We start from the raw sequence: 25,823 nt of genomic DNA on the forward strand, positions 1-25,823 counted from the left end.
TGTTTCATTTTTATTATTCACTGCTTTCCCCTTAGTTTTTTTCCTAAGTTTGAGCAAATACAGACCCACCTTAAAAATGTAACTCCTCTTGGCTTCAACTCAGCCGTCATCTGAAGCAGAGGCAGACCTCTCTGGAATATTCTCTCAGAGCCAAGTATATATAATAAAGCCCATTTAGCACTGAGACCTTGGGTTGACTAGCACTAACTCGTTGGCATGTTGACAGGCGTGCTACGCCTGGTCTATAGCTTGTGCCAGTATCGGTGGTAACCGTGCTATTCAACCAGTTACCTTTCCTTCTTCAATCCTCAAAGCGTAAGAAGAGTGCAGTCACATACCTGAACAGTACAATGCATCCTGGGACCCGGAAGAGAGGTGAGTACCTTTTTGTAGCTCTCCCTTGCTGTTGCTTCTGCTTTCTGTGTTGTGTTTCTCGCCCCCCCGCCCCGCCCCTTCCTCCCCTTTGTCCTAGAGCCTAACTCCTAAATCCCTTGAAAATAGTTTTATTATTGTCATTCTCTGAAAATGGGTGGGGGGAAGACAGTGAGATTTCTTATTAGAGCTCTGTATACTGAATCAAAAGTTGCCTTTCCTTGGATTCTGGCAAGGCTGACTCAAGGAGGTGGCTTAATACAGCATTTCTGCCCCAGGCCCACCAGGCTGTCCTTGAATAGCACAGGGAACAGAACATTGTGCGAAAGGAAGCATTTTAGCATCATTGAGCATAACAGAGCACTGCTGTTGCCAAGGTGCTCTTAGTAGTGTCTAGGTCATCCTGCTGCCAGCGAGACCAGAGCATGACTCGAGTTTCCGTGAGCCGCAGACTTTCCAGGAAGGAGAGAGGTGGCCACACCAAGAACTTAGGATCTAGGAGTTGAGGGCATCTCCAGCTAAGGAAGAGAAGGTCGTTGTCAAAACTGGCTCCCCAAAGCAGAAGTTTCTAAAGAGCTCCATCCCCATATTTCAGACCTCCCAGGGTGGGCATTGCACCTTAACTCGTGGGCAGAGGCCGCAGCACCCTCCATGCAGGTCTAAATAGGTCTTAATAGCTCAGAGTATGAGCTCATAAACAAGGTTCTGAAATTGTACTTTGATGTCAGTAATACATCCCAAGGTCCCTTTCTCCACATGATAATGTGTCCCTGAATTATAGTTCCAGGCTAGAAAGGTTGCAGAGTGAGTGGAGTAGCATACTAATTTTCGCATATGCACACACTGTCTCAGGAGCGGTTGGAAGCTTAGGAGGTCATCCACGCTCTTTTCTTTTGTCTTCCTTAGTCAAGGCTACAGCTGTACCATTACCACGTCCTTACCCGAAAGAGATAGCGTACCCACCCTCAGTGACCCATTCTAACGTTTCATTAGCCCTGTCCTTTAAGTAGCCAAAAATATTTCCAAGGGAAACCCCAAGTCATTGCCTCCTGTCGATTCCTGGGTCACAGTAACCAGTGCCGTGGGTTATTTTTTGTGGTTTTAATTTTGGCAATTTTTAGTGACCTCTGACCCGGTTCTCAGAAAGGAGCCCTCAGTCCGAAGCCTCAGTTAATTGGTCTGCCGGTGGGGAGTATCTGCTAAGAGGACGGGGGTTAAACAAGCCAGAAAGACCTTGGCATTGCTTGCCAAGGTCAGAGGATGAAAGCCTGTATTCACAATGCCTAGGATGTGCTTCTGAGGGTAAACAAAGAACATTCATCTTTTACTTCCCTTTTGGGCAGCCCTGATTCCCTAGGAAAGACAGCCTGTATGATCTGTCTTTGTACTGCAGACATCACCAGTTTAACATAGATAGGTAATATTCGTGTAATGTCTGGCAGAACCGTGGCTCTGATGCATAGTCCCGATATAATTTATAACTGTTGGTAAGGTTCTGATCCTCTGCACCATTCACCAGTGCTCGTAGGCAGTTGTGAGCCTCTCTGGCATTTTTTTTTTTCCTCCTCTTTTCCCTTTGGTGTGCTGAGCATATACTTTTGATCACCCAAAGCTTAGAAGCTCTGATCCTGGCCCTTCTGACAAGGATCCTGGCTTGGATGTACCATAAGGCAGGAGTGAGTAGTTGACCAGTCTTGCCATAGCCAGTAGGGTCCGTTTATAGATCCTCTGGAGCCATGAGGCTTGATTCCCAACGCCCTGGCTCAAATCCGTCTTTCAGCAGTGTTGCTGATGGCAGGGCCTTTTCTGAGCTTTGGTAATAGACCCAGGTCCTTAGACACGCAGTTTACCAGAATGTTTGTGATGGAAGCGGGGAGACAGTTTTTGATCAACCGGGGATGGTATCGGACTCCAGACACACTTAAAATCACTGTTAAGCTCAGAACATCTTTTTAGCTTTTAGGTTCCAGCTAGTCCCAGAATATCTTCCCCGCTAGCTCGGCCAGCAAGGGGTGAGAATAGTTAACTTGAATTTTGCCTCCTGTTTGCCTTTCTCCACCCTCACAGGCAGTGAAATGACCAAAATATAGATAGGAGAGAAAAGGAAAAACAGAAATCTTAAATATATCTATGAGAACTGGGAATCACTAATGATTGTGAGAATGATGGTTACAGAGAAACCTTGGAGACCAATACTTAGAAGGTGTGGAAAAACAAATTCTTATTCCTAGCTTTGACCCCCGTTGAACTTTGACATCTTGTTCTCACATCAGAAATCTCAAATTGTAATAGTCCAGGAACGTCACCATGATCTGCCCCAGGCGAGGTCCTTTAACATGACGCAGCCACTCCTGTCATTCTCCAAGGCTCTCTTATCCTCCTTTCTTTTGAGACTCATGCAGTTGTTTCTAATGACATTTAAATCTTTGCTTCCCTTCCTCTCTTTGGGACTGTTGTATTAACCTCTGTCTGCTACCTCACTTCCTTTTCCATGCTAGCCAATGAGGAACACTGGCCAAAGGTATGTAAGATCATTTTTCCCCCTTTCTTTCCCTCCCCCTTTTTCCCTTTTGTTCCCTTCTCTTGGTATATAGGTCGTCCTCCAAAATACAATGCAGTGCTGGGGTTTGGAGCCCTTACCCCAACATCCCCCCCATCCAGTCATCCTGACTCCCCTGAAAATGAAAAGACAGAGACCACATTCACTTTCCCTGCACCTGTTCAGCCTGTGTCCCTGCCCAGCCCCACCTCCACAGACGTAAGTAACTTGGGAAAAGCACGCTGTCTTCCTGAGAGCTTAACTTGGGGAAACCATTGTCATATGTTGTCTGCTTACCAGCTGCATCTCCTTGACTAACCCTGGAACAGCAGTAATCCCGACAGGACACGGTATATCGTGTAAGGTCCTGCCATGTCCTTGAGAATCATGTACAACATCAGGAGGCTCAATCAGTTTTTAAAAATGTGGATTTGATCTGCTGTGAATGAGCTCTCAGGAAGGGGGATGGGGTGGGAAGTCAGCTCATAAAATTGAAAGGTGCTCAGTTTTCCATCGTCCGTGTTTTGGGATGAGGAAAATGAACAAGGCCTAAGTTCCCCTAGCAGTCCTTGTTTCCTGCTTCAGGTAGAATTCAAGAAGTGGAAAACTTTTCTTTCAAGTAACTTTATTCATCAGATTTGATCAAACAGGTTCCTGAAAAAGTGTCGGATATTTAGTAGCTCATCAGGATTGTAAACTAGTGCCCTAAGATTTTATTTTTTTGTTTATTTTATTTATTTTTAGGTTTTAAATTTCAATTCCAGCATAGTTAACATGCACTGTTATATTAGTTTCAAATGTACAGTATATTCTGTGATTCAACACTTCTATACATTACTCAGTGCTCATCAAGATAAGTGTACCCTTAATCCCCTTCATCTGTTTCACCCATCTCCCCCCCCCCCACATCCCCTCTGGCAACCATTAGTTCTCTGTAAAGTGCCCTAAGATTTAAAAAAAAAAAAATTTTTTTTTTAACGTTTATTCATTTTTGAGAGACAGAGACAGAGCGTAAGCAGAGTGGGGCAGAGAGAGAGGGAGACACAGAATCCGAAGCAGGCTCCAGGCTCTGAGCTGTCAGCACAGAGCCCGACATGGGGCTCAAACTCAAGAGCTGTGAAATCATGACCTGAGCTGAAGTCGGACACTTAACCGACTGAGCCATCCAGGCGCCCCATAAAGTGCCCTAAGATTTTAAATGAACATTTAGAAAGCAGTGCATTCACCCAGCAAATACTGAGCACTAGTACTTTGCTGCGCAAGTGCTATTATTGAGGCTAGGGATAGAACATCTCCCTGCCCTCAGGGAGCTCGTATTATATTATACATATTATGGGCAGGTGATAAGCAAATGAACATGTCAAAGGTAGTGATAAGTGCTCTAAAGAAAAATGGGACAGAATAAGGGGGATAAGGAGTTGTAGCAGCAGGTTCCTATTTTACGGAGAGTGGGAAGAGAAGGCCTCTCCAAAAGGAAGTGAACTGTGTCTGGGGGAGCATTCCATGCAGAGGGAACAGCCTCGCAGAAGCCCTGAGGTGGGCGTGTACGTGGTGGTGAGCCAAAGCAAGAAGGCCCAAGAGGGCCAGGATGGCTGGAAAGAGGGAGCGGTGAGATGGCGGGAGAGGAGATCCCAGAGGTGACAGAGTCAAGGGTGCAGGGCCTTGGGGCTTTTGCTCACAGTGAAATGGGGGACCGCTGGAGGCGTTTTGAGGAGAGGAGTGACGTAATTTTTCAAACCTACGAGAAGTTGCAGTAAAATACAAAAGATAAATATATACCTTTTGCGTAGATTCACTGTTACCGTTTTGCCACATATGCCCCCCACACACACACTTTTTGGCTGAATTAGTTAAGAAGTTGCAGACATCATAAATCTTCGTCTTAAAAACCTTCAGCATATATCTTCTCAAAACAAAGGTATTCTCTGATATAGTCACAGTTGTCAAATTGAGGACATTTAATATTAAGTAAATATTATTATATAATATATAGTTGATATACAGATTTCTCCGGTTGTTCAATAATTGCTTAAATGGCACTTTGTTTTTTCTGCTCCAGAATCCAGTTTAAGATCCCTCTTGATATTTGTTGTCATGGTTTTGTCTCTTTCTTCTCCTTACTCTGGAACGGTTTCTCGGCCTTTCTTTGTCTTTCATGACACTGACATTTCTTAAAAGGTAGGACAGTTCTGTAGTGTCCCTCCATTAGGATGGGATTGTTTCCTCAGGAGTAGATTCAAGGTTTACATTTTTGTAGGAACACTAAGTACGAGGTGGTGAGTCCTCGGTGCATCACAAGCGGCGTGTGTTGTCGGTCAGTCTGTCCCATTGTTGGTGATGTTAGCTTTTATCTCTTAATTAAGATAGATCACATGAAATTTCTCCACTTGTAAAGGTGCTTATTTTCTCTGGCAGAGATAGCTTTGAGTCTCCAAAACATCCAGTTCTCCAACAAACTGTTACCTGGTGGTTTTACCATCCTTTGATGGTTCTTGCCCGCATCTACTATTTTTAAAGGTGTTTAAAAAACCAGCTTGGGTTTTAAAAGGACCACTGTGTCTGAAACTGGGAGAAGAGACTGTGGAGAGGATAGGATGGGAGCAGGGAGACCAGCGAGGAGGCTGGGGCGGTCATCCAGGCAAGAGCCGAGGACGGCTTGGCCTGATAGGGTGCTAGAAGGAGAGATGGAGACACATGGCCGAGTCTGCATGTAGTTCGAAGAGCCAGCAGGATTAGATGATGGGCATGAGAAGAAGAGAATAGTCAAGGGTGAAGCCAAAGTTTCTGGCCTAAGCACCTAGAACTAAGATGAAACTGTCCTTTACTGGAGATGCCAAGAGGGGCAGGTTCGAGGAGGGAAAGCCAGAGTTTCATTTTGTACATGTCCCATTTCTTGTGTGGATTACAGAGCTTGTCTTTAGGGTCATCTTCAGGTAAAATGTCCCTTGAACTGGAAGGTTCTCAGTGCTTACTAAAGGTCTTCCCTTTGCCAAAGAACAAAAGAATACCATATGCACGTTCTGAGTGAAAATTCCAGAAGCAGCAAAGGAAGAGTCCTCTTTGGAGGACCAGGTCATACTGGAGTTCTGTTCCCTGGCAGGCTTCCTTCCTTGGACCTAAATGGTGACTACAGGCTCATTCTTGCTCTCGACATTCAGCATTTCATCCAGCCTGTCCGACTTTTTGGATTAGTAATGGATAAAGGTGTTCTGCCTGCCCTGCCTCATGAGTACCAGGAGTCCCTGTCAGAAACCTTGTTTGCTGGCACCAAAGATTGTCCCAACTCTTCTTCAGCTGAAGCGTTGCCAAAGGGATCGCCAGCTCATAAGCTCCCGGCAGGGGTCTCCCACAGGGTGGTGTACAGATGCTGGAGGACAGAGGATTTTGTGGTTCTGCCTGTGAGTCTCTTTCCTAAACGTTGTTTTGGTTTTTGTGCTTTTTGGCTGGTGGGGGTTTATGGCGTTCTTTGAGAGACTGAACCCAAAGGATCTACTCATCAAATCACAAAGGAAAAGCTTCTGCCAGGTTTCGTCTTAAAACGCAAACACTGTTCTTTTGAGAAATCCAAAGGTAAAAGAAAGCTTTTCTTAAACCACTAAATATGTTAGAATTTTCTAAGTTAAACCTAGTGGAATGGATTTTTTTAAAGATAATTGACTCCTACTTTTGTCATATCCCAACAGTGGCAGTGATTAAAATCAACACACTGGACTCTGTATGTTTGCTGCTGGGTAGCACAAGCCCCAACAACATTAATTAAACAATCACAGTTGAGAGGCAAGCATTTCCTGAGGATCAATAACCGTCTAGAAGGACTTGGAGTACAAAACCCAGCCAGGCACTAATCCTCAGGATATACCTTGTTGCCACTATCATTTTAGGAGCAGGGAAGATGTGTTGACTTTGTTGGAAAATTCTTTTATCAAGTGACGGAGTTGCAATTGATCTAGCCAGGGTGTTTCCAAACACCATACATCCTCAGCTCCCAGCAGAGTGCCCTGGGTCAGCAGCCTTTTTACCTAGGGCAGCACCTCCATGGGAATCCCCTGCTCTCTTTAAGCTAAGCAGAGAACCAATTCTGGGTAGATAAAGTCTGTACGTTGGCATTTTATTATTCATTTCTATGGGCAGTAGTTCTCGAAGTGTGGTCCCTGAGACTCCTCGGGGGTCAAAACTATTTTCATGATAATATTGAAATACTCTGTGCCATCTTCATTCTCCTTCTCTCAAGAGTAACCGGTGGAATTTTCCAGATAATATATGACATATAACTGTGTCATAACTCTGATGGCTTGTGGAGTGTGCACTTGTGTGTTCTGGGGCTTTATAATTTTTCAGCATCCTAGTTTTGTAACGTGCTGTGATTCTATAATTATTTCAAAATTTGAAAGTTTTAGAATTTCTAATATATTAAATATCAACAAATACAATTCACATAAACAAAAGCTCTTTGAGGTCCTTAGTAATTTTCAGAGTGTAACGGGGTCCTCACAGCAGACAGACTGAGAAGTGCTGCTCTAGAACATGGAAATGGGATCAGAGGTTCTTTCCTGGAGATTATTTACCTACTCTCTGCTGTCCACTCCTTGACATGCTCCTTGCTCGAGAGCAAAGGGAAGTGAGCAGACTCTTTACCTGACAGAATGAGATGTCCAGTTTGTTTTGCTTACTTCATCACTCATGGTGTATCTAGGATTTACCTAAAACAGTCTCTGAAGCCTTAAAATTTTGATACACTTCATAAAGATGCAGACTGACACAGGACTAAGGTTCAAGAAAGACCGCTTCTCTAGAGAAGAGTGTCCTTCAGCTTGATTTTAAGAATGAGAGAAGAAAGGGGGTGCCTGGGTGGCTCAGTCGGTTGGGTGTCCGACTTCAACTCAGGTCATGATCTCACAGTCTGTGAGTTCGAGCTCCGCGTCGGGCTCTGTGCTGACAGCTCAGAGCCTGGAGCCTGCTTCGGATTCTGTGTCTCCCTCTCTCTCTGACCCTCCCCCATTCATGCTCTGTCTCTCTCTGTCTCAAAAATAAATAAACATAAAGGAAAAATTTTTTTAAAAAAAAGAAAGAAGAAAGTTACCGTTAATCGAGGGATGGGACCTTAACCTCTTTTGCTGCCTCAAAGCTGAACTGTGAGGGTGCATTCTCATGCAGTATTTTTGCTCGTATACTGAGGGGTTTTTTTGTTTTTGTTTTTTTGCCCAGAGATAACATTTTTTTTACTAAGAAAAATTTAAAATCTGCCCACACTGATTATCTTCCAATCTATTGCAGCCAGTTTTCTAGGCTATGGATACCCTAGTGAATTATAGAGAAAGTTTTCTTTTCTTGAGAGAGAAATTGTAGGCCTGGGAAGATATGTGCCTTCAACAGTGATGGTTGAGGGGGTTACACATCATAGAAAAGAAGAAGTGAGCATTGCTGTCTATGTCATTGCTTCCTGTGTGGATTTTCTGTGTTAGGCCTGCTGGCAGAATAGCCTAGAAATCTAAACCAACACACTGGAAGTGAAAAGGGGTCTGCTCCAGGCTATGGCGCTGCTCTGCTGGCTAACCTCCAGCACATCCCTTCTTCAGTGTTCTCTTCCCTCCTGTCTTTATCCATCCCGTTCTCAGAACAGGCCAGGGATTGACCTGCTGAAAAATACTTTTTACCTAAATGCCTTTTTCCCCCCTAGTGTTCTCCTCTCCAATTTAAGTAGATCTGCTTTTTTTCTGATGGTGCCTTCTGTTCAGAGGGCTCTAGCAGACTTACCTGAGTACCAGAACTCTCCATGGTGAGGGAGGGGAGACAGGCAGCGTGCACTGGGGGCTGCTCATCTATTCCCATGTGATGACATATTTTATAGGGAGAAATAAAGCCTCCCAGAATAGAATGGTCCGTTGAACACCAAGTGCAAATACTGGTTTTAAGAGAACATTGTCAGCTGTTGCTTTGGCTTTTTAAATTCATGTTAGAAAGCTCATGCGAGTTTAATTTGTTCCTGACTTAATCTTTTCCCATTGAACTTGCACTGTATTTTTCCTCCCTGAGCAAGCAGAGTTTATTAAAATTCCATATTCCGTTCCTTGTCTGTCCTCTTTCCCAATCCTAAACTCCCCTGAAAAATGGTGGGTAATGAGAATTGTTTGTATCATATCGTGGAACACTTTGATGAATGGATTTCATTGTCTTCAAACTTTATGATTTGTGGGTCGGATTCTATCAAAACATAATAAATGCTGAGCTATCACCTGTAACGTTAATTTGGGCTTAGGTGATTTACACAGCTTTTCTGTAAACTCTACTCTAAGAACCCCGTCCCTGTCAGGGAACCTCAGCTTATATGGAGTAGGTGGGGGCTGAGTCATTAGTAATTCCTACTTTCCTTGAATATTTTGGTAACATGTTGGAGGGGGCACAGCTGATTGTCCTAAAACACATGTATCCAGAATGTGCATGTTAACCTGCAAATTTTTCCTTTTTTGTCCTTTCTCTTACCTTTCCTCTCAATTTCCTAGGGTGATATCCATGAGGATTTTTGCAGCGTTTGCAGAAAAAGTGGCCAGTTGCTTATGTGTGACACGTGTTCCCGTGTGTATCATCTGGACTGCTTAGACCCTCCTCTGAAAACGATTCCCAAGGGCATGTGGATCTGTCCCAGATGTCAGGACCAGGTATGGACTATGGGTGGGTCAGTCAGAGAGACGGGCTGAGGAAGAGACAGTGCGGTCAGGAGGACCTCTGTTCCCCTCGGCTGTGGGGGGAGTGGCAGAGTCTCTTCCCTCTCCTGGTAGTTCCGCAGGCCACCTGTGGCCTGTTCATGGCACCGCACCCACCCACACGGTGTCCATCCTCTCAAGGATCTCTGTCCTGTACTGAGGTGGTGATTCTTGTATGGGTGGAAAGACCCTAACTGCTTCCCTTTGTTCGAAATGACTTATCTTCTCATGACCTTGCCCCTTCAATGCCATAAGACTTTCTGCCCCTTTCTCTAAGAATGTGGTTTTGAGACTCTTCTTTTAGAAGTAAAACCCTTACAGGAAAGTCCCCAATTGATTGTTTAATTCAAATAACAACAGTTTCACCTTTAACCTGTGTTGTCACCAGGATAAGAGAACTCACCGTAGAGTGGCTATTGCATGGACTTGAAAGCAAACATTAACTGTCCTAGCCTCTTCCCTTCTTCTCTGTTTAGTTTCCGGTCTCTTTCTCTCAACTATCTCTACGTACCTTTATGTTTTTATTATAAGCTGTCTCAGCCTGTTTTGGAAGTCGGCAAAGCATAAATAATGAACAGGCCCAAAAGCTCAGCGAGCTTTGGGATGCTTCTTGGTTCTTTGGAATCCTGTTTGGGAGAATCCTGGTTTCCCGCCTTTAATCTTGGTCCTCCTCCTCCTGTCTTCGTGACGTGGTGGAGACCGTTCTCTTTTGTTCTCTTCCTGACACTGCTCTGTGACCCTCTGATAATTTTTTACACAAGATCTAGATTATACTTAACTATTTGGAACAGATATGTAATTTCTTTGGTCAGCCTGCCTTTGAGGGAAATATAAAACTAAAATTGAGACAGGAGGGGCACCTGGGTGGCTCAGTCGGTTGAACATCCGACTTCAGCTCAGGTCATGATCTCAGGGTTCGTAAGTTCAAGTCCCATGTCGGGCTCTCTGCTGTCAGCAAGGAGCCTGCTTCAGATGCTCTGTCCCCGCCCCCCCCCCCCGCTCTCTCTCTCCCTCTCAAAAATAAATAAACATTAACAAAAAAATTGAAATTGAGACAGGCGGATCAAGGCCGAAACTGCCAGTGGCTGTTGCCATTGTGCAGGCTTGTAGCTTATATGCTGGTGGTCCTGGTTGTCAGAGCACTTGGGTGTTATGTGGCACATATGAGGAGATAGGAATGCCCAGCCACGTCCCAGCCTCTTTTTAAACTGGGGCTCGGGTGGCTTGACTTCTTCCCACCATTGAACCTCATTCTGTCAGACTGGTATCTGGAACTTCAAGGGTTTTGCAAGCCTGTCACCATAAATCCTTCCTGGATTTTGTCTGCCAATTGCTACAGACATGTTGCTTGTTGCTGCACAGGGGATGTGTGTTTATACCTCCTTTCAAGGTAAAATTCTAAACTTCATTTCAGATGCTGAAGAAGGAAGAAGCAATTCCATGGCCCGGAACTTTAGCAATTGTTCATTCCTATATCGCCTACAAAGCAGGTAAAGAATCATCCACATCCCCTTTTGTGGTAAGCCTCCCCTTGCTTAAAAAAATGTACTAGAGGGGCGCCTGGGTGGCGCAGTCGGTTAAGCGTCCGACTTCAGCCAGGTCACGATCTCGCGGTCCGTGAGTTCGAGCCCCGCGTCAGGCTCTGGGCTGATGGCTCGGAGCCTGGAGCCTGTTTCCGATTCTGTGTCTCCCTCTCTCTCTGCCCCTCCCCCGTTCATGCTCTGTCTCTGTCTGTCCCAAAAATAAAAAAAAAAAATAAAAAAATAAAAAAAAATGTACTAGAAGGCAGCGTTTGTTTTGTTTTCAGAAGGAAACTTGAGGTTAAAAATGAAAAGCTTTTACTGAAAAAACTGAAAAGCTTATATAGTACTTTTCTTGGGGAGGAAAAATGAGAAAGCAACATCTTATTTATGTACAGCCAAGCCCACACCACTGCGATCTGTCTTAGCATACCTGTACGCATAAAAAGGAAGGTCTGGGGGTGCCTGGGTGGCTCAGTCTGTTGAGCATCTGGCTCTTGATTTTGGCTCAGGTCATGATCTTGTGGTTTGTGGGTCTGAGCCCCGTGTCGGGCTCTGTGCTGACAGATGGATCCTGCTTAGGATTCTCTGTCTGCTTCTCCCCAGCTTGTGCACACACTTTCTCTATTTCTCTCAAAATAAATAAACATTTTTTTTTTTTTAAAGGCAAGGTCTAGGTGGGCATGTTCTGCACAGTGTCTGTGGAGGTCAGGGGGAGCTTTGGGCAAAATACCTTCTTCGGTCAGCATTTTGAACACAGTGGCCTTTTCAAAGAATGTATTGTTAAAAACAGTTCTTTTTTTTTTTTCCAGCAAAAGAAGAAGAGAAACAGAAATTACTTAAATGGAGTTCAGACTTAAAACAAGAGCGAGAACAACTAGAGCAGAAGGTGAAACAGCTCAGCAATTCTATAAGTGTAAGTAAAGTAAGCTCATCCCTTTGGTGGTGGGCGCAGATACGGTCCCTTTCACCCGCATGACAGTACTTGGGGCTCCCAAGGGCCCTTTCAAGGCCCTCCAGCTTGTCGCCACAGTTAACTTGGGCAGACACCAAGTTTGCCTCCAGTTACGGTTTTGGCCCTGAGGACAGGTAGCCGGTTGGTAGATGGTGCCCTGGAACCTCCTGTGGGCTTTGACCGGAGAGTGGATTTTCAGTCTCCGGGCTGAAGATGCGAAGCAGCAGCTCCCGCAGTATGGCCATCAGCCCTGTGTGTTCCCGAGCGGAAGGGGTTTGGGAGGGGTATGGAGCCTCTCCCGACGCCGGGCCGACACAGATCCGGCCCCTGCATAGAAGCCTTTCTCACCGTCCTAGTTAGTGGTCTTTCCGCATGGCCCTCCCATCCCGTCCTTTCTTCCACACCCTGCTGATTGCGTCTCCAGGTGTTGCTGACCCGCCTGAGGAAGAGAGGATCCTGGAGACAAGTACTGGAAATAAATATTGCCCAGCCTGGCCTGTCCAGGTGGGAACCAGGGGTGTATTTGCAGCGGAGATTCTGAGGCCCCTCCAAAGCAAGTTTTATTTCTCAATGAGTAGGTCGCCCTCCCCTTGTTGGAGTGAGGTAGCTTCAGCCCTCACGGACACCAGGTAGTACCCTGAACTTGGTGACAGTGGAGCTGTCCCATTCAGCTGCTTTCCCCTCATCACCATACTACCCATGGCATGTAGCTTTCACATCCCTTTCCCTGCCTAGAACAGAAGCCAGCAGCTGTGGGAGACCTTGGGCAAAAGGACAAAAAACCACAAGTCCGTGACCGACCCGAAGTGTTTCTGTTGGCTGTAGTCTCTGATTCTCCCAAACATCACCGTGCTACCCCAGGCCCTGCCTCTAACTTCTTGCTGACCGGGCGATCCTCAATAGGCCCTCACATTGGATCCAGACACCACCATTGGCTCGTTCCTTCCCTGTCCTGGATAGCTCAGTCCAGTCCTGAACGTATTAGCACCCATTTGCATACCAAACAAAACCTGCCCAAACCAGCTTCAGCGCAGCTCTGGGAATGTTGTTTTAAATGACTTTTATTTTGTAGTCTTAGAGCGGCAATTCACATGGGGTTTGAAGTCCTAGTGTCAAGCAGGGTTGGTTGGCTTTTAAACCACTCACTTGCCCTCTCCCTCCCGCCTGTGGGGCCTCCTCCTCCCCGTGGGTGGCGGGTGGCGTGGCGGCAGAGGCCCCTCCAGTGCAGCGCAGAGCAAGGGGCAGGGGCTGCGCCCAAGCCAGCAGGTTCTTTTACCCGGAGAGGGCTGCCAGGCCTGTCGGAACAGCCACAGAGGCTCAGCGCCACTGCCCTTCTCATTTGCTGCAGAAATGCATGGAAATGAAGAACACCATCCTGGCCCGGCAGAAGGAGATGCACAGCTCCCTGGAGAAGGTAAAACAGCTGATCCGCCTCATCCACGGCATCGACCTCTCCAAACCCGTAGACTCTGAGGCCACTGTGGGGGCCGTCTCCAACGGCCCGGACTGCACCCCCCCTGCCATTGCCGCCACCTCCACGCCGGCCCACTCCCCCTCCTCCCAGAGCTGCACAGCGAACTGTACCCAGGGGGATGAGACTAAATAACAGAGCCCCGCGAGGAGAAGCCACGGGATCCCGGCGGCAAGGAGAGCAAAAACACTGAAGACTCTAGAAAAGCAAAGCCGGATTTCTTCTGGAAAGTACAGAATTCTTTTGGTTCTTTGGTTCCAGAGAGAGAGAAGATGCTTGTGCCAGGTGGCACCAGAGTTTGCCAATTGATCCTTCTTGTTCTGTGTGTACATGCAAAGATTGGACCATGTTACATGAAATAGTGCCAGCTGGAGGTTCTTTGCCAGCATCATGCCAAGTGAAATAATATATTTACTCTCTCTATTATACACCAGTGTGTGCCTGCAGCAGCCTCCACAGCCACCATGGGTTTGTTTCTGTTTTGTTGGGTGGGGAGCAGGGACGGGCGGAGGGAGGAGAGCAGGTTTCAGACCCTTATTTGCGGAGCCGTTTGTTTAGGTAGAGAAGACGAGTCCAAAGAGTGTGTGGGCTTTCCTGTTTCTAAACTTTCACTACTATAAAACCAAAAAAAAAAAAAAAAAAGGAAATCGAGATTTAACCAACCCCAGTGCCCAGAGGAGGGATGGGAGGGAATGGGAGGGAGCCAGGGTGGGAAAAATATATCAAGTAAGCAGTATTTCCTATCGCCTGGGGAGGGGCACGGTACACGGAGAGGTGGACGGCAAGAACAGCCACAAGGTTCTTCTCCCGCGCACTCTGCTTCCTTCCGTGGGCGCCCCCACCGCTCCCCGCGTTCCTTCCCTGCTTTGGCAAATTGGCGCGCATCCCCGTGGATGATCCGGTTACCTTCCCTCTCCAAGAACGAGCAGAGCAGGCCCGGCCTCGGCTGGCCATTGCCCGGGCAGGGAAGAAGGGTGTGTGTGTCGAGGAAGGAAAAAAGGTGGATCAGTGATTTTTACTTGAAAACAAGCTCCATCCCTTTTCTATATTTATAAGAAGAGAAGATTCTGAGCGAAGCAGCACGCGACCCAGGTGTGTGTGAATTGAATGGAGATGTTTCTTTCCTCTTTTTTTAAGTTTTTGTTTTTGTTTTTGTTTTTCTTTAAGAAAAAGTTTTATTTTGTTGTTTACTTTACTTTTTTGGTAACAAAAACTAAAATAAGGAATAGAAAAGCTGTTTTTCAGGCTGACAGTCAATTAAGGGTAGTCGAGGCCGTGCATGGTAGAATAGGAATCATAGTGTCAGTGAGGTCCAGTGAGTCCGTGTGAGTCCTGTGTCATCGTTCGGGGCACTGTTTTTATGCAAGGGCAAAAATCTTTGTATCTGGGGAAAAACAACAACAACTTTTTTTTAAATTAAAAAGGAAAATAAAAGATATTGAGGTCTTCCTAGTGTTACTTAAATTAAGATCAAGGTAAGAAACATTGTAAAAAAAATTACAAAAGTGCTATTTGTTTCCTAAAAACAGTGATTTCTATTAAAAAGGTGTCAGAACTGGAGAAAATGCTGTGTAGTTATAATTTTTTAGCACAGAACCTGCTGATCATGATGACATTTTGCTGTGTTTGTGTCTCAAGACTGGTGGGCTAGTCTCCATGACTTCTGTCCTCTGGACGCTGCGGCCTTGAGGGGCAGCACGAGCCCTCCCACCACTCTCCCCTCCTTGGAAAGGACTGTCCTCCCTTCTTGGAGCAGGGGTCTGGGCTTCTGTTTTCAAAGCTCAAATGGAGTGTGGACGGTATCAGGGCCCTACCCTACCCGTTTGTCTCCTCGGATTTTGCTAGAGCAAAAGGCTGGTGCCTAAATAAGATCCCTTCCTTTGGTGCTGCTTTCAGTCTTTCAGCCACCAGCATTGTGAGTGCCTGGGGGACAACTCTGAAGGACTTGGCCAGTGACTGCTAGCCTTGGCGAGGGAGGGTGCAGGGGGCAGGCTGGCTGCATCAGCCCTTGGTGCTTAGAATGAACAAAGGAGCGAGGAGTCTTGAGGGTGTGTGGTGTCTCTGAGACAAAGAGCCCCAGGGTGGCCTTTGTGTCTGTCTTGCCTTTGGAGAGGTCTGAATCTCCAGCCGAGTTCTCTGCCTGCTGGCTTCAGGTACAGGAGACGGAGTTTACTGCCCTTTGCACATTCACAAGCTTCCTGGTGACCTGTGGCTGGAATCCCTGTGCTTGCCTTGGCTCGGCCGGTCTCCTTGAGAAAACCAGGGTTCTGAAAGACTTGGATCATGTCTGTCATCTTGCCTCGTGGGAAGTAAATTTGTCACGTGTGTGCTCCCGCCGGAGATCGTGGCCCCGTCGCATGCCTGGGCCAACAGAAGGAAGGCAGGCGCTCTGTGCCCCAGCCCTCCCGGGACCTCTTCTCTCAAGCCCGCCCCCTACTCCATAATGGCCAGGGTCTAGGAGGGGCGGACGAGGCCGTGTTACTTTCTCCCTCACCCACTTAGGCCCAGAAATCCCAGTTAGAAACCTGAAAGCAAATGCAAGAGAAAGAGACACTTCTTAGGTCAAATATGCCTCATCCCTACTGGCCATTTCATCTTCCCAGGAGTGTTAGGGGGTTAAGGGTGGCTACACAGGCCTCAGAGTCCGACCCTGGCTGCAAAGTTGCCTGAGGGGGACAGAGGAGCTCCCTTTTCTCCTGCAGAAACCAAGGTGCTACGACTAGTCAGGGAGCTTTGGAGATGCCTGGACTAGTTGGAGGAATAGTTGGCGGAGGTTCAGAGCCCCGCAGCAGGCTGTGCGCCCGCTCTTAAGCTCTCGCATTTGACTTGTCTGGGCCACACGATACCTATCCTTTCTTGAAAGAAGTTCGGAAACGATCATCACTAGGGGCCTTTGCTCAGAAAGGAGCCGCCTGAAAATTGTCGGGGTGGCAGGGGGGACAGGGGTGAGGGTAGAGCTAGGAATCGACCAGTATTTTGCCTGTTGTGAGTACTCACACTCTCGCCTCGTCCGGGGTGGGGGTATGGATTCTTCCTAAGTGCAGTGTAGAGTACAAAATGCAACCCTGCCCCCAAACCCACATTCTAGACTCAAATTCCAAAACTCTACTTACTGCCATCAAAAGGCCCCGGTCACCCCATCTCCTTTTCCTTTATTGTCCTGCCAAGAGAAGACCTTCTCTGTGTCCCCCAGACCTGTGGGTGCTTGTGACGACCTGAGACACACGGTCATGACTGCCTCACCTGGGCTGTCTCCACTTCCCTCTTTCTCCTTCCCTCTGCCGCTCGGTCCCCATGACCGGGTCTAGCTGCTCACAAGACACATCTCAGACCAGCTGGCTTTGCAATCACTTCAGGGGCCAGGGAGTGGCTGGTCTGGGACTGGGAGGAGGCTGCCCTCGAGCCGTTGGCCCTGGCCAGTCCGGTGGCATGGGCACTGCACCCCGGAGGCAGTGAGGTCATGTTGCTGTCATTTCCCACCTCCCAGTCTTGCCAATGCCGCCCGCGGGGCCTTCTTCTTTCATGGGTCCTGCTGGGTCTTGTCTCGCCTCTGCTGAGCTCATCCAGAGTTCTGTTTCTCCCTTCCTTATCAGGCCCTTGGGGGCAGCCGGGCTGGGGGCAGCCCCTGGTGGGGCCATCCCTGTGTGGGGCTGCCACACGGCGGCCGCAGCCCCCAGCTGGCACCGTCCGAGTGCCCGGTTGCCCTGCAGGGCCTGCCTGTCCCTGCTTCTTCTTGGCTCAGGCTCAACAGGCAGCACGAACGGGCACAACTAACTGCCGCCCCCAGGCCTCTCCCCGTAAAGGAGGGTGACTGTGTCCAGCTCACCCAGTCTGTGTGTACAGCTGCCCCTCCGGCCATCTCTGATACTTCCTCTTGGGACCAGTGGAGCCCCTCTGGGCTCTTGCTCCCAACCTCTATGCGGTTTCCTCCCTTCACTCCCTTTTGGGGTGTGGTCTTTCTTATTTATCCAAAGGGCTTAATTTAGGAGACTTTTACCCCAGGGGTAAAAGGCTCTTCTGGGTAGTAGGATGGACGGTGGGCCCAGGTGTTTTCCAGGCCCTGAGTTCTCCAGATTCCACGGCTTCCGCTGGATGGGGGCAACTCTGCTCTGCGTAAATGACTGTGGGCCTCACCCCCACCCCTCAGCTGGGCACCCTTGGCAGGAAACAGGAGACCCATTTTCACCTTGACTTACAGCCGTCCTCAGTGCCAGCTCCTCTCCAAGGGAGGGGGCGGCCCCTGAGAAGATTCCTCTGGCCCTCTGGCAACAGTGAAGGGGAGGAAGCTGGGGGTCGCCCCCTCCAGAGAGCCAGGGTGGAACTCTTAAAAATAGCCCTCGTAGAGGAAGGGCAGGGCTCACAAATTCCACTTTGCTCCCCACTCCCAGAAGCCCTTCCTCCCTGAGGACTCCGCCATCCCCCACAGCAGTCTCTGGCCCCTGCACCTCTGTGTCGTTGGGTCCTCAGCCCAGGGTAAGCTGCAGTCAGGCAGGACAGGATGGGCAGCCAGAGGTCAGCAAGCTCCGAGCAGAAAAGAGCCAGCCAGCCCCCAATCCTGTCTCTTGTCCACGCCCTTTGTGATTTCAGTCTTGGTAGAACTTGTATTTGGAGTTTTGTGCTTCAAAGTTTTTGTTTTTGTTTGTTTCATTTTTGTTTTGAGGGGGTGGGGGGGGATCCAGAGCAGCTGATCAATTTGTATTTATTTATTTTAACATTTTACTAAATAAAGCCAAATAAAGTCTCTCAGCCTCATGGTGTTGGGTCTGGGGCAGGGGAGGGTGGGCCTCCGGGGGAGGGTCCGGGCCCCACTGCGACTCCAGGGAGACTCCGCACCTTCCCGGCTGACCCACACCCTCATGCCCCCAAACCAGAAGGAACGTGCAAAAGGGCTTTAAAAACTTTTAATTACGAAAAAGAGATGTACAGATGAAGCTAGGGGAACCAGCCCCCAAACCACTGGGGCAGAGTGAGACTAGACCCCAGCCATAGCAGCACGGGGAGGCCCCCAGGACCCACCCCACAGGTGCTCCAACTGAAGCCCTTTCCACTGAGACCTTCAATAATTTAAATAGCAGGGAGGGTGGGATGGGTGGCAAGGCTGCTCCAGTGTCTGCAGGGAGCATGTGAAAGCCAAGGTCGTGGGGGGGGGGGGGGGGGGGGGGGGGGGCCGGGGGGGGCCCCCCCGGGGGGGGGGGGGGGGGGTCAGGCGGGGCCTGGGGGTTGCTGCAGGGCAGTGAGGTATTTGAGGGCAGCAGCCCCGTAGTGACGGGACAAGTCCTGGTGGAACTCGTCCTTCAGGGCCTGGAGGCAGTCACGATAGGCGGGGCTGGAGCGGAAGCGAGAGATGTCGAGGCTCGGGGCATGTGGCAGGTGGATGGTGAAGGCCTCGGGCAGCACCAGGAGCTCATATTCCTGCAGGGGTGGGAGGCAGATGGACATTCTGGGCTGAGGGGAAGATTACAGCTCTGGGGGGATGGGGGGAGGCAGGCTTATTCAATAGCCCCTTACAGCCAAAGGAAGGGTCGAAGGGCAGACGATTTGAGTTCTACCCAAAGGTGGAATTTCTAACAGTACTGCCTAATGGCGCGCTTGCCGCGCTGAGGCGTAGTGAGCTCCCTGGGCCTGGAGGCATTCAAATTGAAACCAGAGGCAGCAAGGCACGCCCTCACCTGTGCATCCAGCTCCACGATGTGGGCCACCTTGTTCCAGCCGAACCCCACAAATCGGGGGTCGTAGCGGGGACAGTCACGAGGCACCACCACGTAGGGCTCATAGTCAGCTGCCCACTGCACACGGTACGGGGTCTGAGCCTCTCGCCAGCGGGCATAGTCTGTGGGCGCGTGGCCCCGGGGCCACTCGTGGTACCTGCGGAGCAGGAGAGGGCAGAGAACCAAGCTGAAACCTCAGTGAGGGGGTGAGGGGGTAGGGGGAGCGGTGTGGGGGGGTGGGGGTGGGGAGAACGGAGCCGAGCAGAGCAGTGGCCTCTCCCACCTGAAGGTGTAGAGAGAGCCCGAGTCCAGCAAGGCCAGCAGTTCGGCCTTGGAACTGGGGAAGCTGAAGCGGTAGTGCAGGGTCTCGAATGCCGGCACCACCAGGGCCACTTTGCGCTCACTGTCCAGCTTCAGCTGCTCAATGGAGGCCCTGTCGGGGGAGCACCCATGAACAGAGAAGAGGGAAGCCTCTGGGCCCAGCGATTCCCTTCCTTTTCTTAGCCGCAGGCCCCAAAGCTGGCTCGCCCAGACGCCCCGCAGGAGACGGACGGAAATGGAGCTGCCATGGGAAGCGGGCCCCAGCCTCCCGCGCTCTCCTACGGCAGCCCAGAGAAACGAGGTGGCCCCCCTGCCCCAATACAAACCCCATCTTACGGAGGAAACTGAGGCCCAGACGTCTCCCGGGCGACGACATACTTGCCCGGGGTCCTGCGGGTACCCCCCCCCCTCCGCCATCCACACCCACCCATACACCGTCCCTCTCCCTCCCTCCTCAGGCCCACCTGAGGTAGTCGTAGAGGGAATAAGCAGGCAGAAAGTCAATGTCGCTGAGGAAGACGTAAGGCGTGAGGGCTTGGGCCAAGGCCACGTTACGAAGCTGGTTGACAGGGTAGAGGGGACCCTCACGATACACCACGTGGTAGGCCACGTCCTGCCGGGCGGAGAGCACTGCCGAGGCCTCGACGAAACGCAGGAACTGCTGGGCCTCTGCATCTGTGAGGTACAAGGCCAGGCTCATGGGGCCTGGCCAGTGTCTGCACAGGGCTTCCAGCATCTGCAGCCTGGGACAAGGGGGGTGGTCAGCCCAAGGACGGCTGGAACCACCGCCCCCCCCCCCCCCCGCCAGGTCAGCTGCTGCAAACACCCCCTTCAAGTGACTTATTAAGCACCTTCCCAGTGCTCTTTAAGCTGGTCTTAATCTTCACAACTACCCCACAAGGTGGGTCCTTTCTCACAGAACAAGAACACCAAAGGCCAGAGATACTAAGACTTGCCCGTGGTCCCACAGCTACAGAGGGCATTTCCAGGCATTTCCAGGCACCTACACGATCCCCAAAACCCAAGCTCTTAACCACAGCCAGTGTCTCCAAATCCGGGAACTCCTCAAGCACCAGGCAACGAGAGCTCTCCCCTCCACCCACTGAAACCGTCCTCTCTGGAGGAGGTTTCTGGAAATTCCCAGGCCTTGCTCCCTGGTGCGGTCCTTGGCACTCTCACCGGTCCATGGAGAGCTGGGCCACCAGGGTGACGTCGTGGGGCCGGGGAGGCAGCGGCTCATGGGGCAGGAAGGAGATGTGCACCCGGTGCACGGTGAGCTGTTGCTGCCGGAACTCAAAGCAGGCATCTTCCTCGTCCAGTTGTGCCAGGGCCCGCTGCAACTGGGGACATTGAGGGGAGAGAAGGACCGGGGCTGGGGCAGGAGGATAGGTCCCCAGGCAAGGCCAGGTCCCCCCAGAGCAGAGAGGGGCAGAGCCTCCCCAAGGCAAGGGAAGGCGGCTCCCTCTCACCTGCTCAGTCCCCGGAGGGGGCGGGCTGGGGCACCCGAAGAGCTCTCTCCGCAGCAGGTTCCCGTCATACTCCAGGAAGGTCAGGTAGAGGTTTCGGAAGTATTCCACGTGCTTGTTCTTCACACGCAGCTTCTTTGGTGAGTTCCAGTGGATCACCTGGAGCCCAAGAGGGTTTTGTTGCGGGGCTAGGAGCAGGGAACAGGAGCCCACCGCTCAGCCCCCACCCCATTCACCTTGAGATCAGATGCCTCCGAGTAGCAGCGCTCAGCCAGCGTGTGGTCTGACAGCTGAACGTTCCAGACGCAGGGCAGGGGCTGCACCAAGCCCGGGTGCTCCTTGATTACGGCATTGAAGATGTCCTGGGCGGAGACAGCCATCACGTCCCGGCCCAGAGCCTGCCCCACCCACCCCCCCTTTCAAAAGCTCCCACAGACCTGGTCTGCCAGTGAGGTGGCGGGCAGGGTGAGGAGCTCGCGAGTGGCGGTCAGCTTCCACATCTGCCCCCAGCCGGCCTGCCGGAGCCTGTCCAGCCGCAGGAGGATCACACCTGCCCAGGGGAAAGGCTGTCATGCCCACCTGGGCTAATCCAGCTCCTGGCTCCAGGGGTCATGAAGGCGTCTTTTGAATGTTTATTTTTTGACCCATTGGTTTTTTCTGTCTGTTCAGACATAGCGTGGACCACCTCGGTCAATAATCATTCCTCTTGGGGGTAAAGGGGACGCGCTGCACAGCTTACGGAGCACCTCCACAGCCATCTTCTCACACTCAGTGATCCCAGGGCTGATAAAATCATCCCCATTTAATGGATGAGAAAACTGAGGCCCAGAGGGACCAAGTGGCTTGGCCAAAGTCATCCAACACAAACAGCCATGGTCGGAACTGTTTTCTGGCTCTTCTCCCAATGTTCTTTCCACAGCATTTTTCTTGGGGGGGGGGGGGGGGGGGGGTGTTCCTAGCATTCTGTGCCCTGCCCAGTCCCTGGGGCCTGAGGACAAGTGGCCACCCCTCCTGCCTCCCCCCACCACTATCCCACCTGTGTTAAATCCCCGGCCCAAGGCAGGCCAGGGCCTGTGATTCCTCCAGAGGTTGCCCAGGTACCAGTCGCTCTGGTTCTCCACAAGACCGATCACTTGCTTGTCTGGGAGGGGAGGGCACGAGGCAGCTGCCTGAGGCTGCCACAGGACCTCGGCTCAGGGCTAGGCCACAGCGGGGCCTGGACAGGCCAGGGAGGGGGGCTGGCTGGGGCTGGGTCCCAGACGTCTCACCAGAAAAGTGAGCAAAGAGCGCCCAGAGCTCTGCGATATCAGAGGCGAAGGTGACATCTGTGTCCAGCACAATGACACGGGCCAGGTCAGGGGGCAGGGCACCGGGCAGCACTAGCTTCATTAGGCCATACAGGCCAGAGTAGTGCTTGTTGGGGATCCAGGAGACCTGGGGCTGGGGAGGGGGGGGAAGGACAGGGCATGAACCTGGCAGAGAAGGGCCTGTGAGTGTCAGAACGCACCCAGGAGGGGTGAGGGATTTGAGCTTCTGTAGGTGGGAGGGGGGGGGGGGGGGGGGGGGGGGGTCCCCAGGCAGCTCTGACCTTTCCCCCACACCCTCACCCCGATGCCCTGGGAGGGAGGAAGGGGCTGTGCGCAGCCAGAAAGGAGTGCAGAAGGGCCAGGGCTCCTGCCTTGAGCTCTTCCAAGTCATAGAAGCTGACCCCGACAGCAGGCACCATCCACGTGTGGAAGAGCATCTCCAGAATGTTCCTGGCCACAGCATCAGTCACCAAATGGAAATGCAATGGATTTTTCCTTGGGGAAGGACAAGTGAGGAAAGCTGATAGGCCCGAGAAGGGAGAACATGGGACAAGACCCACTGGAGGGGCTCAGAAGCGGCAGCACTAACTTCTGCAAAGAGCCGGTCCATACCCGGCTTAGGATATTCTTAGAACCACCTTCAAGGAGGAAGGGACACTGTCCCTGTGGCGCAGATGGGGGAACTGGAGCTCTGAGATCCTGCCCAAGACTTTGTTCCCCCCACTCCTGCCTCCCCACCCCCACCCTGACAGCTGGTTATACCTGTAGAAGAGCACAGATTTCACCAGGGTGTTGAGGTCTCGGCTGGAGTTATGTCCCGCGCACACGATGGCCACGTGCAAGAGCTGGGGAGGAGGCGCAGAGGTGGGCAGCAGCCCCTCCCCCACTCGAAGGTGAGAGCCCACGACTGGCCTGGCCTGGCCTAGGGTAGTGTAGCCCCACCCGGCAACAAGAGCTAAGGAAGAATGGGGTGGGGGGATGTGGAGTAGGAGTTCACGTCTATTTCACAAATGGAGAAACCGAGGCGGGAGCCCGGGGACGCGTCGTCCCCGGCTGGGTGGTCAGTGTCTGGGCCCACGCCAGGTGTCGTGATTCCCACAGGTGCCCGGGTGGCCCGGCTGGGGCGCGGAGCCCCGGAGATTCCCGCCGCCAGGGGCCGCGCGCGCCTACCTCGCACTTGGGCGGCAGCGGCCGCGGCGGGACGCAGTCCGAGAGGTTGTGGCCCCCGCGGCCCGCCGGCGGGTCTCCGTCGAGGGCAGCAGCTCCCCGCGGTCTCTCGTCTGGAGGGACACGTGGCGTCAGCGGACAGAGGAAGGATCCCGGGGCCCCCCCGCCCCCCCCTCCCCCGCTCGCCTCCTCGCTCGCCGCGCTTACACTCCAGGTCCCCGCCGAACAGGAAAAATCCGATCAGAAGCAGCAGGAGCAGCAGCGCCGCGGCCCCCAGCGCCCGGGGGCGCCCTCGGGGCAGCATGGCCGCCTGCGGGGGCGCTCAGGGCGGGGAGCGACCCCGGGCTGCGGGCTCCATCGCGGTCCCTGCGGACCCGGGAGGGAGGCAGGAGGATCAGCCTCGGGCGGCGGGGCCCGACGGCTGCCCGATCCTCCCTCCCGCACTGAGTCGCCACCTCACCTGCTCCAGGCGCTCAGGGACCCAGACTTTCCCCTTCCAGAAGCCGGCTGGAGGAAAAGGGGGTGGAGGCGCAGGCCAGCCCCGTGAGGAGCAGGAGCCAGCCCCGCCCCCAACCTAGGTTCAGGTTTCACCTCTGCTCCGCGGAGCCCGTAGGGGCGGGGAGACCCCTGGGGACCTGGCCCCGCCCCTGCCTCGGCATCCAACCGCTCCCCCAGCCCTGGGAACGAGCCGGATGGCTGGAGGGAGCCGGGGCAGCCACCCAGGAAGGCCTAGTCCCCGCTACCTGCCCTGAGCCCATCCCCCTCTTCCCAGCTCTGGGGCCCCATCTCTTCCCCTTAACCTCCCACCGTTGGGAGGGGCCCGTGACCCCCGGCCCCGGATCAAAGGGACGGCGGGGGTGAGGAGGAAGAAGTGGAATGCGGGGCCTCGAGGGTCAGGGACACCTGCTCTGGGGACTAGAGGCCGGGCTGGCGGAGACCTGCCCGGGAGCCGCGGAGCACCTGGAGCTCCAGCTTTTCTTCCTGCTCCCGGGCTTTCCACCCTCCCCCCCCCCCCCCCCCCCCCCCCCCCCCCCCCGCAGTTCTGGCGGCGCGGCCCAGACAAAGCCACCTCCAGGTCTACTCCTGCCCAGGAGCTGGCAAGGGGCCTCGCCGATGCCAGGAACCCCCACCATTGCCTAGACCCGCGCATTGTGAACCGGGGCTGGGGCTGGATTTCTAATTATGCCCCCCCCTTGCACCCCACAGCAGGCCGCAGCCTGGCCCCCTGAACCACCACGGTGGACTGAGCACTTATTCTGCGCGCCAGGCCCCGTGCTGAAGTTTGACAAGCCTCTTCTCAGTCACCCCTACCCCCAGCCTGTGACACACATGCATTCTTCTCGTCTGAGAATTGAAGTGACCTGTTAGAACACTCTCCCACCCCTTTCCCAGGTCCCTTCCAGGCTCTTCCCCAAAGGCGAAGTTTCCTGCTACTCTTCTCTAAGGGTTTCCTGCCTGAGGTCTTGCCCTTGATTCCTTCTGCCTGCATTCTGCCAGATTCGCACAAGGCCGGCTCCTCCTCTACATCCCTTGGTTTATTTTATTCCTATAAAACTGACCTTGCTGACTTGTGTATAGCCGGCCGCCCCCCTGGAAGAAGGCTGCTCATGGGGATAGTGGATGGGGTGCACCAGGCCTCTCCGTGACACGGGTCCTTTAGCCCAACTTCACCTATAAAAAGTGAGGGCTGAGAGACCCTAACCCCCAAAGAAGCTGTGGAAAGCAGCCCAGGCTGAGACCCCTCAAGTCTCCTCCTCCAAGAGGCCTTTCTCTGAGAGATGAGGGTCTTCCAGGAAGGTCCAGTTTTGGAGGCCAGGGGCGGTGGTTGCCATGGAGACTTATGGTGGCTCCCTGCACATCTGGCAATTAGGAGGAGATGCAGGGATGCAGGGGCCATTCTGGCGTCTGAAGCTTTGAGCCTCCACACGAGCAGGAGTGGGGTTGGGCAAATCCCTCCCCAACACCTCAGTAGCCACAGGGCGGGCGGCAGGAGGTGGGGGGATGGTATAAATGTGAGGGAGAGGGTAGAGCACACAGTCAGGGCCTGTCCAGGGAGCTTGTGGGGGACCTGGGGCTGTAGAACTTACTGTGGCTATTCACAGTGCTGGCCGCACCCCTCTCTTAACCTTACCGTTCAGAGAAACCTGTCTGATGAGATGCTTGCCAGGCCTCCAAGAGGTTGTTCTGGGACATCCAGGGGGCATGGGAGACAGGTATGGGCATATGAAAGGTTACTGGTCTTCTAGGCCTGAGACCTAGTTTGGCCCATCTCTGCCCAAGACTTTGCTGTGTGACC

General features: G+C 52.2%; 2 protein-coding genes across 13 annotated transcripts in view; one reads left to right on the forward strand and one right to left on the reverse strand.

Annotated features, from left to right (window-relative positions):
* PHF21A (PHD finger protein 21A) overlaps window positions 1-18,304 on the forward strand; it is a 196,591-nt gene extending 178,287 nt beyond the window's left edge. For all 12 annotated transcript variants that reach the window (XM_049647541.1, XM_049647519.1, XM_049647542.1 and 9 more), the window contains 6 exons: window positions 315-375; window positions 2,967-3,130; window positions 9,412-9,567; window positions 11,027-11,102; window positions 11,945-12,048; window positions 13,436-18,304. In XM_049647541.1, coding sequence (XP_049503498.1) covers window positions 315-375; window positions 2,967-3,130; window positions 9,412-9,567; window positions 11,027-11,102; window positions 11,945-12,048; window positions 13,436-13,693 — 819 coding nt within the window. In that variant the 3' untranslated portion in view covers window positions 13,694-18,304. The remainder of the gene's footprint in view (window positions 1-314; window positions 376-2,966; window positions 3,131-9,411; window positions 9,568-11,026; window positions 11,103-11,944; window positions 12,049-13,435) is intronic.
* Window positions 18,305-18,734: 430 nt separating this feature from the next.
* LARGE2 (LARGE xylosyl- and glucuronyltransferase 2) lies at window positions 18,735-24,462 on the reverse strand. Its single transcript, XM_049647546.1, has 15 exons — window positions 23,988-24,462; window positions 23,735-23,893; window positions 23,531-23,640; window positions 23,123-23,205; window positions 22,732-22,855; window positions 22,322-22,493; window positions 22,090-22,194; window positions 21,491-21,603; window positions 21,290-21,415; window positions 21,057-21,212; window positions 20,767-20,927; window positions 20,052-20,330; window positions 19,550-19,699; window positions 19,228-19,423; window positions 18,735-18,970 (listed from the first exon to the last, which is right to left on the reverse strand). The coding sequence occupies exons 2-15, from the start codon at window positions 23,829-23,831 to the stop codon at window positions 18,761-18,763; spliced, it is 2,082 nt and encodes a 693-aa protein (XP_049503503.1). The 5' UTR covers window positions 23,832-23,893; window positions 23,988-24,462; the 3' UTR covers window positions 18,735-18,760.
* Window positions 24,463-25,823: the final 1,361 nt, after the last annotated feature.

This window comes from Panthera uncia, chromosome D1 (genome assembly GCF_023721935.1).
Source record: "Panthera uncia isolate 11264 chromosome D1, Puncia_PCG_1.0, whole genome shotgun sequence".
NCBI classification, from domain to species: domain Eukaryota; kingdom Metazoa; phylum Chordata; class Mammalia; order Carnivora; family Felidae; genus Panthera; species Panthera uncia.

Coding starts and splice junctions, on each gene's coding strand:
- LARGE2 (XM_049647546.1), bottom strand. CDS start 23,831: ATGCTGCCCCGAGGGCGCCCCCGGGCGCTGGGGGCCGCGGCGCTGCTG. Junction 22,494..22,731: donor ATGACTTGGAAGAGCTCAAG/GCAGGAGCCCTG, acceptor CCCCCTCCCCAG/CCCCAGGTCTCCTGGATCCC. Junction 21,604..22,089: donor GGGCCGGGGATTTAACACAG/GTGGGATAGTGG, acceptor TCCCCTGGGCAG/GTGTGATCCTCCTGCGGCTG.